This window comes from Telopea speciosissima, chromosome 8 (genome assembly GCF_018873765.1).
Source record: "Telopea speciosissima isolate NSW1024214 ecotype Mountain lineage chromosome 8, Tspe_v1, whole genome shotgun sequence".
Taxonomy (NCBI): domain Eukaryota; kingdom Viridiplantae; phylum Streptophyta; class Magnoliopsida; order Proteales; family Proteaceae; genus Telopea; species Telopea speciosissima.
Window position 1 is genome coordinate 60204393 of NC_057923.1, and position 13932 is coordinate 60218324.

Genomic DNA, 13932 nt, shown 5'->3' on the forward strand with positions numbered 1-13932 from the left:
CCCTAGATGGGTAGGTCATCTTAAGTTGCATTTTTCTTCTTCTTCTTTAGGAAAATGGTTCCTCACACCGGTCATAGGTAATAATCGATGACAGACGATACTAGATTTCTGTATTTATGTGTGTTGTATTCATTGTGAAGAGATATATAAATACAAGAGAGAATAAACTATACAAGGTAAGCTGACTACGCAAGATAACATCGAGTATACAAGGCAGGCTAACAATACATCTAATGACTACAATGACTACACCTAACACCCCCCCCCCCTCAAACTCAAGATGGTTGATGAGAGACCATTTGAAGTTTGGATGTTAGAAACCATAAACACACAGCTGTGTGTGAGCCTTTGTAAAAAGATCCGCCAAAATAGGAAATCCATTCCCACAAACTCATTATACGTTTACCATGTGCTGATGTGGCTATTCCAACTGTTGCATGAATAGATCACGGTCCATGTTAGCCACATGTAAAATTTCAAAAAACAATTCACTTAAATACCGGATCCAGATCCTCTACGGCGCGTTGCTCGTAGCGGCCTATGCAACGCAGACTGAGCTGCACGCGTAAAGACCGCCTTACCCCTGTCCGAGCGGGGGTAAGGCAGTCATTGCGTGCGCGACCCAGTCTGCGCCGCATAGGCTGCTACGGGCAGCTGGGCCGTAGACGATCTGAATTGTTAAATACCCCCTCATATGTATTGGCAAATCAAAATCAATTACTGCATAACTCATAAGTTAATGGCTTGGTTCCACCAAAACGATTCTTGTAATAGAACCATATGATGGGCCTCCATGAAAGGTGTTCTTCTCTCCTTTTGCTTGATGAGCAAAGAATACAATACAACTAAGTAACTAACTTAGATAAGACAGTTCAGCAAAGAACAAGAATAAATTAAAGCACTAATAAAGCTTCAATATGACTTTCTTAATCCCGCAAAGTTATCCGATAATTGTATTCTTAGATAGAAATAAGGTCATAACTTTTCTTCCTAAATCCACTTACCACAGTTTGTGCTTTCTGCTTTTTCCCTGTCAGCAAAGAATCTGCTTTGTTTTTTCTCCTTTTTTTTTTACCGAGTTTTCCTCCACCCATGGATCCCATTCACCGCGGGGCAAGAGTGGGCATCGAGAAGGTATTTTGGGAACATATTAAAACTCTATAGGAGTTTGTGAACCCTAGGATGGTGGGTGAACCATCCTCTATTTTTTGTTTTTTGATTGGAAAACCATCCTCTATGAGTGGAGGAAAACTTTCTCCAAAAAGAAAGGATACATAATGCGTAGATTAGGGGTGCAATTGAGCCGGGTAAGGCCAGATTTTTTTAAAACCCCAGCCCAACTCTGGGTCCACCATAACCTAGGTCCAGCTAAGCCCAAGGTCGAGCTGGGATAACTCAGCACAAGCCTAGCCCTACCGAGCTCATTCTAACCCAACTCAGCCTTGATTGACCTGTGTGGCCCTGATTGACCCTGGCAACCCATATTTTTGTCATTTCAGGGCTAGCTAAGGTCGGGCTATACCTGTTTTTTGACCCAATGTATGATATTAATTATATATATTTATATGGGGGGAGTGTTCTTTGTGGGGGAGCGTAAGGGCTACTCGTGTGCAACAACCACTGAGAGCACATGCATTAGCATCTCAGGGGGTGGGATATCCACCTTTCATGGGGGCGGGCAGTCATTTTGCCCCCCTCTCCCTGCCCAATTGTGTCTGGGCGTGGCCTTGTCTCCCCCATAGAGAACTTTTCTCCAATTTATATATATAGAACCCAATGCCTCAAGGCAGGCCCATCGCAGGTCTAAAAATTTCAACCTAGCCCAACCCAGGACCTGTTGGGCTCAGATTGAGTTTAGACAGTCTCGGGCTATCCGGGCCAAACTTGCATCCCTCGCGTAGATATTAGGACTTTATGTTGGTGGCTACAACTATGTTATTGCATCATACCATAGGCCAGCTAACCATCTACCCAAAAAATTAATAATAATAAAAAAGGCCGACTTAACCAAAAAAATTATATCAATGTATCGGGCCCACTCGCCGCTGTGCCGAGGCCAGAGCCCCAACTAATGGAAATTTTGGGCCTAAAAATGTACTCTGAGTCCAGCCCTGGCTGAATGGCTCATTCCGTGGCCTGGGCTTTATCTAATAATAAACTGATTTATGGATGATTTTCCATTGCCAGGAACACAAGTCTAAACTGAATTTTGGACTTAAAAATGTAGCATGAGTCCTTCTTTGACCTGAAATTTGTAACCTTACATTTTTGTCTTTTTAGTATAACATTTATATTTTTGGGAAAGAGAACACCATCTGGTCATGCAGCACATGTCACCCTATGCCCTAACACAGTGGCACACAAATGAACATCGCACCCTGGTCATTTCCATCTTTCTAGGGATGTGGTGGTTATTACGCGTGCCTCTGTCGTTGGGCAGAGGAGCGGCGTATGCTTCGCAACTAGGTGGCGTTCTTTCTTCCATATTTTTTTAATGAGATTAAATACTGTTATTTAACATATAAAGTATATTAAATGTTGCATTAAAACGATTCTCAAAAATTTTTGAAAATCCTTTAATTCTCTCCCATTAAATATTGTATTAGATAGTTTTTAGGACTAAGACAAAGGGCAATTAGGTGTCAAGTTCTCAACACACCTATAGAGGTGTCATTTAGACACGCTCCTTTTAAAAAATAGAAGTTATCTATTGACCCGAATCTCTCGGATATTAGATGAATAATTTGGTTTGGTATTGGTTTTGATTCTTAGAAACTGTTTGAAGACCGAATTGAAACCAACTAATAAGACTAGGGGTGTCAATCAGTCGATTTCGGTTAGGCATAATTAATCCCCATCATTTTTAAGTCTTGCACCATTACCTCCATTTAGCTAATCGGGCCTTTTAGTCTAGGGCATTGACACGCGTCTATTTGATTGGTCCGTTATCGGTCCACAATAGTGTCTTAAATGGGCTGTAGTCAAGCTAAATGGGCTTACACAATCTAATCGGACTATAACCCGGTCGGTCATCTTTCGAGTTTTAAAAAAAAAGGCTATCGTGCTATACTCAGTGCACAAGGCTCCCACCACTGCAGGGTCTGGAGAGGGTCACAATGTACACAGCTTTACCCCTGCTTTCAGAGAGGCTATTTTCAAACTTGAACCCGTGACCAGTTGATCACTGATTGGTTTAGTGTGGAGCTTTAAATTCATCCGAATAAAATGTTAAAAGGAAACAGATAAAGTAATCCAAAATTATATCTGATAAAAAGCATAAAAATCATGATCAGATGATCATAAAATCATGTGACAATTAATGTATAAGCTAATGCCGGTGGCATGTATATTTCCTAACCGTCGAACTAGATCGGGTGGGTGGTTTGTCGGGTAAACGGTAAATGATCTGTCTTTCTTGTGGGTCCCATTAAAAACTGAAACAAATTAGGAAGCCCTGAAGCGATTTTGGTGGGTTGGTGCGGCGGTTGAAGAGATGGAGAAGGAGAGCAGTAGTAGCAGAAGCAGTCAGTTGCATGATGCATGTGTGGCGTAGGATTGATGGAAAAACGTTTACCTACCTTTTTCTCTCTTGTTTGTTTTAAGTACAGAATGTGGGGTCCACATCCAACAACGGAGCTTCTTTCCCGGCTTCAAAAGGTTTGATCTCCACCGTTGATGTTTGGATAATTGGTTTTGAAAATTAAATGAATTTTTTTAAAAAATAAAAAAAAATCATAAGCTGTAAAGGACGATTGGACTTTGGAGCAGCGAGGGCGTTACGTGAAGAATAACTGCAACAACCAAGAGAAGAGGGGTTTACCAAACCCAACCCAACCCAATCCACGTCTCCCGATCTCCCGTCCTCTCAAGACAATTCCATTACCCCTTTTTTAAATTACATTTTAAACCCTTAAAGTTTTTTTTTTCCAAAATCAGGGTTAGTGCGTAAATATAGTGCAAAATCAGGGTCATTCTCATAATCTTGTTCCACATCAAATACTGAATCTCTCCCCCTCCATGTTCCTATAATTGGTTACGTTACAGGTCAGAGTTTGGAGCTTAACAGCCTCTCTCATCTCCATAAGAAAAGAAAACAAACCACTCTCTAGTCTCTCTCTCTCTCTCTCTCTCTCTCTCTCTCTGTGTGTGTGTGTCGGTAAGACATGGCGTCCATGGCAGAAGACAACGATGTAGATTTCGAGGAAGGGATGTTATGGCTTCCTGCTCATGTACTTGAAGAAGCATGTGAATCGAAGGTGTTGTATCCAAACTCCAAACTTCACTTCACTTCTGTTCTTATAATTATGTCTCTTTCTTTAATCAAATCTGGGTTTGTTTTCTGTTTTAATTCTAGATTCAAGAAATCTCACAACGAAGACAAGAACACCATCGCCTGAAGCCTCTCCACACTTCCCCAGGCCCATTTCGACCGGTACTACTCTCATATTCAATACTTCCTCTGCATTCTTTCCATCAAAGAGAGAGAGAGAGAAAGCATTTGAGTAATTTCATAGACTACTTAGAAGCTGCAAATCAAAGTCTGGGTCTGTTCACTGATAGCCATTTTGCAGAACCAACCACTATCTTCTGCTGTTGGTTAGTAGATGCGGTAATGGGCCATTTTAGTGGTACCAGCTTTGATCAGTACATGAAATGGATCAATTTGGCAACCTGCTTGTAATAAAAGATGAAGAACAGGGCAAGTGATTGATTTAGATAGATGGAGAATCTAGAATTGGTGACTTAAAAAGTAGTTCAGCTAATCACATCTTTGTTTGTTGGTATTATATTAGCCTATAACTTCCTTTTTAATCCGAGGCATGACAACCCAAATGAGTCAATAATGTAGTACCATATAGGATCATGGTTTTAGGTATCGGATACTTATTTGCCGATCTCGTATCGACTGTACAGTACGGATCAGGGGTAAACTTGTCAAAATTAAATCCAATTTTTAAGGAAAATCAGGAGCAAAACTGTCCAATACAGGCCAATCCGTACCATTACATGTCGATACCCGATCCAGTACCATGCACTAAAACCATGCATAGGATTTAGCAACATGGGACCATGTTCTATGTGGCATTTTTTATGTTCTATAGGATATGACGCACTTATTTGAATGGGTTCCATTTCTCTTCACCCATGATGAAGAGAGAATCTCTTCACTGACAGCCATCATTGCTCTTGGATGGGACTTTAGGAACAGTAAAAAAAGTTCAGCCCTTCAACATATGAGAATGGGGTGAGCAACTAATTCTAACGATAGATTTGTGTATGAAGGATTCACCGTGGGTGAAGGAAAACTTTCATCAAAGATAAAGTGATGCAATTGTTTTTGCGAAAAGTGGTCCCAGACTCACATTCTAACTTTCTTTGAGCTTAGGATATAAAAAACTATATTATATAGTCATGGGGTCTAGAGAAACTACTACACTAACTATATATAATTATATGATAATTCGACAGCATTCATCCTCAAAGTTGAGCCCAAAGTTGCACCAAAGATCGAGATATCCAGCATATAGAGCATCAGGAGGACCAGGGATGCAAGCCATCTTCCTAGACTCAAGCCAAAAATCATGTGGAACTGGGGTTTTTCTCCCTAGAATGGGTGGCATCAACTTCCAACAAAGCAAGAAGCCAGGTACTTAAATATCAAAATTGCTTAAACATTGAGATTTTTCTACTCGCTTTTAAGAAAAAAGGATAATCAATTCAATTTTTTTTCTACCCACTTGCAGCCTTCTCTCCGGTTCTTCTCCCTTCTCGTGTTGTTCAAGCCCTCAACCTCAATGTGCATGCATTGGGCTCCCAACTTACATCTCAAAGAGGTTATATATGCTTTTCAAACACCACTTTGAATTTTCACATTTTCTTGAAGTTGACCTTCCATTGTCGCATTGTCATGAAATTGAATGTGTGTTAGTTATATGTTGTCTGCAGATCTGAACACTAACACAAATGAAGAAACAAATAAAGAAAAGATTCAAGATTCAGTTCTTTGCAATAAAAATGGGAGCAACAAAGATGTTCATGGTGTATCAACTACCCAATATTGTGTCTATTCACAGGCTTGTAGTTCTTCACCTGAAATATTTCTTCCAAAAGAGTGGAGTTACTAGCTCAAAGGGGAGAAATAGCTCCAGTTTAACACTTGAACCCGAGTGAATTACTACAGAAAAAAAAAGGCCATTAATTCATCTCAGATGTTTCTTTCTAAATATTATGACCATGTAATAAAATGAATAATATACAGTAGCCATAGATTCTCTTGTAAATGATGCATTATATACATGCAAACTATATATAAATAAAAAATGTTAGAAATAATACCAAATAAATGAGAATATAAAATTTATCTCAATGACTTAAACCTTGAACTGATGCAACTATGTACTATAGGAGAGTTTTATAAATGAATCAAATCACGCACAATTAGTGAGGTTAAATCATGTCATCGTTTATTCTCCTTAAGATCATGATCGCCCCCTATGGTGCAATACAAGTTCTTGGGAATCAACCTCCAATATAAAACGGTCACCTAGGCCTTTTAGTAGTTGTTACACCCACTTAGAAAATAAGTATGAAAGGTGAAGTGCCACGAATCCGTCCCCTCCCCTGATGGCACAATATTGTCCACTTTGACAGGTGGGCCTAACGGATTTAAAACGTATCATATCAAGTAAGGGAGGCTATAGTACATATGCGCATTTCATGGCACATCCTCAAGTCATGTGGGCCAGTTAAACTCATCTCTGGCTCTGATACTAGTGAAGTACCACGAACTTAGCCCCACCAATGGCACGATGTTATCCGCTTTGGCAGGTGAGCCTCACGTCTTTAAAATGCATCATACCAAGTAAGAGAGCTCATAGCATGTATGCACATTCCATGAAACATCCCCAAACGATGTAGGATTTTTCATGGTTGTACATCCACACTTCCATTGCGGCTGTATTTTCGACAGTCAAACCCATCCTTGGCTCTGATAACAATGAAGTGCCACAAATCTAGCCCCACCGCTGACATAATATTGTCTACTTTTGAAGGTGCGTCTCACAGCTTTAAAACGTGTCATATCAATCATGGTATTTGATCCTGAAATGAGGAAGGTATTTTTGACCTCATACAATAAGGAGTTGGAGTGAATGATAATCCTAGATTTCAATCATAATGTTACATCATTAATGGTGTTCTCTTTACCATGGCTATCTCTTCACTGACAAGCATCATTGCTCTTGGATGGGATTCTAAGAACAGTAAAAAATAGTTCAGACCTTCAACATATAGAGAGAGAAGGGCAATTAATTTTGATGGTAGATTTATGGATGAAGTTATCGAGAGTGAAGGAGAACTTTCATCAAAGATAAATGATGCAATTGGTCTTGCGAAAAAATGGTTCCAAACTCAAAACATTCTTACTCTCTTTGAGCTTAGAATATAAAAAACTCACTTTCATATAGTCATGGGGTCTAGAGAAACTACTATACTTTTTTTTTTCCTAAATGAAACTACAGGCTTATTGAATGTGAAATAACAAACAAATTGAGTGTTATTATCTGAAACAATCTAGAAAACAGAGCTATGAACTATTTTGAAAAAGAGAGTTATCCTTTGCGCATGAACAAACGGCGAACATCTGTTCCAAGTGTATATCACTTCAAATCAGTCGTACTAGATACCTAGTAGATCGTGCTCTACAAACCTCCAGATTAGGAAATGAACTTGTCCGGCAGACATTCTCCACCCATAACAACATACCTTGTGATTGTTCAGAGTTAGACGCAGAGCTGCATGAATATGTTTGAACGATCATATTTTCATATATTCATCACCATCAGTACTAATAATCCGTTGTATCTTGATCCTTAGGAATCGTTCATAATGTCCATCAATGAAGGTCCACAAAAAATCCAGTGGAATGGAATACCATCATTAACTGCATCATTTCCAATTAATCTATAAATGATGGACCAGTGCCTGGCTCCAACCATCCTCAGACCATGAAAATCCTTCAATGCGACCACTTTCTCACATAAAAACGAAGGTTGATGAAGAACCTCCGAATGTAGAATAACAGTAGGATCTACGTGTGTGCGGTTGATGGATTTCAGATAAAGAGCTGAAAATTAAAAGATTCTGGAGTCGTCTTGAATAGAATCCAGGTCTTCCAGCCCATTCAACTCTTATTCTGGAGGGTTAAAACCCACCGAAAAATCGACCACGCTCTGTGCTGTGAATAAACTTGTTGGAGGCATAGCGAAGACGCCAGAGAAACTACTACACTAATTATATATAATTATATGATAATTCGACATCATTCATCCTCAAAGTTGAGCCCAAAGCTGCACCAGAGATCGAGATATCCAACATACAGGGCATCAGGAGGACCAGGGATGCAAGCCATCGTCATAGACATAGGCCAAAGATCATGTGGAAGTGGGGTTTTCCTCCCTCGAATAGGCATCAACTTCCAACAAAGCAAGAAGTCAGGTACTTAAATATCAAAATTGTTCAAGCATTGGCATTTTTTTACCCACTTTTAAAATAAAAATATCAATTCAATTTTTTTTCTACCCGCCACTTGCAGCTCTCTCTCTCTCCAATTTTTCTCCCTTCTTGTGTTGTTCAAGTTCTCAACCTCAATGAGCATGCATTGGGCTCCCAACTTACACCTTTAAGAAGTTATATATGTTTTTAAAACATAGCTTTGCTTTTTCATTTTTTTCTGAGGTTGACTTTCCATTGTTGTACTGCCGTCAAAGTAAATATGTCTTAGTTATGTATTATCTGCAGATTTGAACACTTATACAAATGAAAAAACAAATAAAGAAAGGATTCAAGATTCATTTCTTAGCAATAAAAATGGAAGCAACAAAAATGTTGTTCATGGTGTATCAACTACCCAATATTGTGTCTATTCACAGGCTTGTAGCTCTTCACCGGAGATATTTCTTCCAAAAGAGTGGAGTTACTAGCTCAAATGGGGGAATAACTCTAGTTTAACACTTGAACCTGAGTGAATTACTGCAGAAAAAAGGCCATTAATTCATCTCAAATGTTTCTTTCTAGATTTTATGATCATGTAATAAAATGAATAATATACTAGCCCCAGATTTTCTTGTAATTGATGGATTATACACAAATATATATATATCAAAGTGTTGAAAATAATGTCAAATAAATGAGAATATAAGACTTATCTTAATGACTTAAACCTTAAACTGATGCAACCATGTACTGTAGAAAAGTTTTATAAACGAATCAAATTACGAACACTTAGCGATGTTGAACCGTACCACCGCTTATTCTCCTTAAGATCATGGTCGCCCCTTATTGTGCAATACAAGTTCTTGTAAATCAACTTCCAATATGAAAAGGTCCCTTAGGCTTTTTAGTAGTTATTGCACTCACTTGAAAAATGAGTATGAAAGGTGAAGAGCCACAAAGTCGTCGTGTCCCCTAATGGCACGATATTGTCCTCTTTGGTAGGTGGGTCTCGCGGATTTAAAACGTATCATATCAAGAAAGGGAGGATATAGCATATATGCGCATTTCATGACACATCCTCAGGCCATGTGAAAAATTTAAACTCATTTATGGCTCTGATACTAATGAAGTGTCACAAACCTAGCCCACCGATGGCACGATATTGTCCGCTTTGACTGGTGAGTCTTACATCTTTAAATGGGTCATACCAAGTAAGAGAGGCCATAGCATGTATACACATTCCATGGAACATCCCCAGACGATGTATAATTTTTCATAGTTGTACATCCATGCTTCCATTGCGGTTATATTTTCGACAGTCAAATCCATCCCTGGCTCTGATACCAATGAAATGCCACGAATCTAGCCCCACTGATGGCATGATATTTTCTACTTTGGCAGGTGGGTCTCACGACTTTAAAATGTGTCATACCAAGCAAGGGAGGCCATAGCATATATGTGAATTTCATGGCATATCTCCGGGTAATATAGGATTTCTCGTGGGTTTTTTTTTTTTAAAACCCAAATATTCACTGGGACCCGAGCAAACCCCTAGAAATTTTATTAAAAAATAACACACAAATTGATTACATGGGGGGACATAACCCGCCTGACCCCAATCCCACAAGAAGAACAATATAATTCTCTCATACAAGACACTCTGGAAAACCCATACACAAGACCAAAAACCAAGAATTACTTTCTAAACACTGGCAAGCCAGCTTTATCTTCACGAATAATGTGTCGAAGGTCTGTCGATAAATTCAACTCAGAAAAATAAGTTTTATTATTAGTCTCTGCGCAGGCCAAGTTAGCTAACCAGTCTGCTGCCCGATTACTCTCCCTGTACAAAAAATATATAATCGCTCTGAAAGAATTGCAAAGGGAGATGACCTTTTGAAACCAATACCAGCAACTCCACAGATTACATTTTTCCTGGACAATAAAATTCACAATCATGGTGGAATCAGAATTAATAAAAAAATCCAAAACACTTAACTCCTCACACAACCGAAGGCCATCTCTTAAGGGATTTTCCGTGGTTTTACATGAATAAAAAATTTAAAAGATCTTCTGAATTGTCCATGACGTCCTCTATTTATGGAGGAGAGGTGCCCCTTGGAAACACTTGTCCAAATGGCCCAAAAGATGTATCTCTCTAAAAAAATAAGACACTGAAAACTACTTGTTGTCAATGTCTAATGCATTATGACATTAACACCAATGATTTGGAAATACTAAAAATGCCTCCATATTGTACAGAAATCGAATTTGATGAAGTATAAATCCATCAAATGCCAATTTCTTGGTGAGGGCTCACTGACTTGGTGTAACCACTGAGAAAAACCCTTAAAAAAGAGGGAGATGATTCTTTGAACAAATGACATAGGGGAATGCATCGAATGAACAATTTCATAAATAAGGGGTAGAGAGATCATTTCATGTGAAGAGGAGAAAGATAATAAGAGGCTGCTACCATAACCTTCACCAACAACTCAAAGATATTTCTTCATAAAACAAAAAATAATCAAAACCAATACTAACTAAATTCATAAGTCCGGTTGTCATGTCTACTACTAGATGACCATAGGATCTATTAATAGTTGATTGTCTTGCCAAGGGTGTGTCCTAGCTGAACTAGGCTTTTTTTTTTTTTTTTTGTTGTAAAAGAAAATTCATTCATAAGAATGCAAAGAACTCATGGATGGAAGACATCAATGTTCTTGATTCCATGGATCAGAAATGGGCCAAATTGTCGTATGCGTCAAAGATAGGGCCCTCCTTGTCAAGGATTCAACTAAAGTATTTATCTCCCTTGAAACAAACCAGAAATCATATAATACAAAGTAGGACTTTAAGTGACAGATATCATCCAGAATTGGCCTAACATGACACAATAATAGATACCACATAAGACCATATTAAATTAAAAAAAATATTCTTATTAAAACTAAAATGGTGAACTAAGAAATTGTAACCTTACTTGCGTTGCCTTTTAATCCATGCATTAAATACTACATTAATTAACTTTTGGGGGAATTAAAAGATAGTTACACTTCTTTATACACCACTTTGGTGACAATTGCACCTTAAAATAACCTTATCAAATAGTATTGGAAACTCACTACAGGGCTAATTTTCAAATTCTGCATTTTGATACAATTATAATTGCTTCTAGGTAGTTTTGATGTGATCATATTAGCAATTGAATCGCTGTCTGTATCCTTCTACTTCTACCTCTAGAGTTGAGAAAGACTTTTTTTTATCCAACCATCCTTCTTGTTAAGTTTTAATTAGGATTAACACTGTTGCACAAACAAGGGAGAGTAGTCACATTATCACAACTGCCATCAGTTTAATATGAATGTTGATTCTGTAATACATGGTGAGCATGCATTTCTAAGTTGTATACCATTACACATGGAATCGGGTTATTTAAATTATAAAATTCTTTGACCAATCCTCATTGATTTCCATCCATTTCAAGAACAAGACAAATGAGGAAAAATTACCCTCCAAGAGATTCTCTATAAGGATTGCTTTTGTTTTCTTATCTTATTTAAACTTGCCTCCTTTTCCTTTTCCTCGTCTGATCTTCCTTCTTGCAACTGCTATATCATAGACGGGATTCGTATCTACTGGTCTATCTATGCTGTAATAGGACAGGGGGAGTACGAAAACAAAAACAATCCTTCAGGGCGTACAACGTGAAACCCGCTCGACCGCAGAGATGGTCAATTTAGGCGGCAACGAATGTGACCCGTTGGATTCGAATCTGGGGTATATCGGCTTGACTTCAGCAAATTAAAGGTCTTCTTTGGGAACCTCGCAAGGGCAGATGATGTATGCGTGAAGCAAGATATAAATGAATCGTGAAGTTCGATCCGTCACGTGGTCAGACATCAAAAGACTTTTTGATTCCTCGTTGGTTCGTACGGTGCAAAATGCAGGGAGCCGTTGCGATTGTTCGGTATGGAGGGAAATCTTCTCAGCGGTTAGATCTGAATATCGTCAAGTACGACTTGACAACAGCTAATTGATGAGGACCTTTTGGAATCTTCGAGCCGGTCTGATGTATGCGCACCACACCAAGCTACGGGCCAACCTTGAGACATGGGAACAATGCAATACCGCACATGGGCTGACAGTTTTTCCGGCCAACTGAAATCGAGGAAATGGAATCTCGCACAAAATGAAAATCCTTTATAAATTCGATTCAATCTGACCTTAGATCTCCAATTTTTTGATAATTGCACTCAGTCCCTTTTCTTGAAGTGGTTATGCTCATGTAGACCCAAGTCTTTTGAGAATTGCAATTTAAAAGACAAGTTGCAGGCATAACTCACAGTAGCTACATAAGGAAAGGAGATCAAAAATTGGCTAAGTATGGGAGCTCTTTATATGTGATGAACTTCAACAGTGTTACAAAAAATCAACCTTCCATTCTACCATGCCTAGGCCATTGGTAAGCCACATCACCCCAAAACTTTTGTTGTTGTGCCACTTGGCTGCCACTTTAGTCCTTCTAGGACTTTGGAGTCCACTTGTTGTTGGGCCCACCTCCATTTTCTCTCTCCTCAAATTATGAAAGAAGAGGCTCAAAGATGACTGCCACTAAAGCCACTTCAACCAATATTGTCATCAGACTATCAGCTGTGTTAAACTTCCAAATTGTCCGAGTGTTGTAAATGGACCAAAATGCCCCTAAACACTGTCAAAACTTTCTGAATCACTGCAGAACTGATCTACACTTGTTGCCAACAATGACATTCGCATTTTTATATTGGGAATGAGTTCCTGTCCGGCTGTGTGACATGCGCTAGCTCCTCCCTATGTCTCTCTCCTCCCACAACAGGGATAGATATGTCATTTCATAAGAAGGGGAAGTGATAGGCACAAGGAGGCGCTATCGTACGTTACGCAGCTTGGCAACATTCTTTTCCCTTTTTATATACAAGGGAGAATGTTCTCTGTGCCGGGGACACAGACTGCGCCCAGACACATGGAGGTGGGCGCAATGACCACCCTGCCCCCCTGAGTGGCAGGCCCATGTGTCTAAGCACAACCTGCATTGCGTCATAGAGAACATGAGCCCTATATATAAACTATACCCTCAGATAAATTTTTCCACTTATTTAAGGTGATCAGGTGAGTCCCCCATGGATACAAGTCAAGGGTATACACAACCTGAGAGAACAGCTCTATAATATCCAGAATGGAGTTGATGATCCAAACAGAAGCTTGGAAACAAGTTGATTTGTGCCAAAATCCATGGGAAGATGAAATTACTTTTTTGCAGCTTTTTCAAATTTATCTAACCTTAGCTTCCTTGAGCTCATTCTCCCTTAGGGTCATGCCAGCATAACCGGTCCATAAACTTTGTCCTCTGAAATCTGGATTTTGTGGATCTATCTAACATCACCTTTAAAGAGAAATATC

The 13932-nt window shown here is 39.0% G+C and overlaps 1 protein-coding gene across 1 annotated transcript; it reads left to right on the top strand.

Annotated features, from left to right (window-relative positions):
* Positions 1-4051: 4051 nt before the first annotated feature.
* Positions 4052-6297, top strand: LOC122672605. The gene is made up of 5 exons (XM_043870066.1): positions 4052-4256; positions 4355-4432; positions 5470-5647; positions 5745-5834; positions 5947-6297. Exons 1-5 carry the CDS (start codon positions 4164-4166, stop codon positions 6123-6125), a joined length of 618 nt encoding a protein of 205 aa, XP_043726001.1. The 5' UTR covers positions 4052-4163; the 3' UTR covers positions 6126-6297.
* Positions 6298-13932: the final 7635 nt, after the last annotated feature.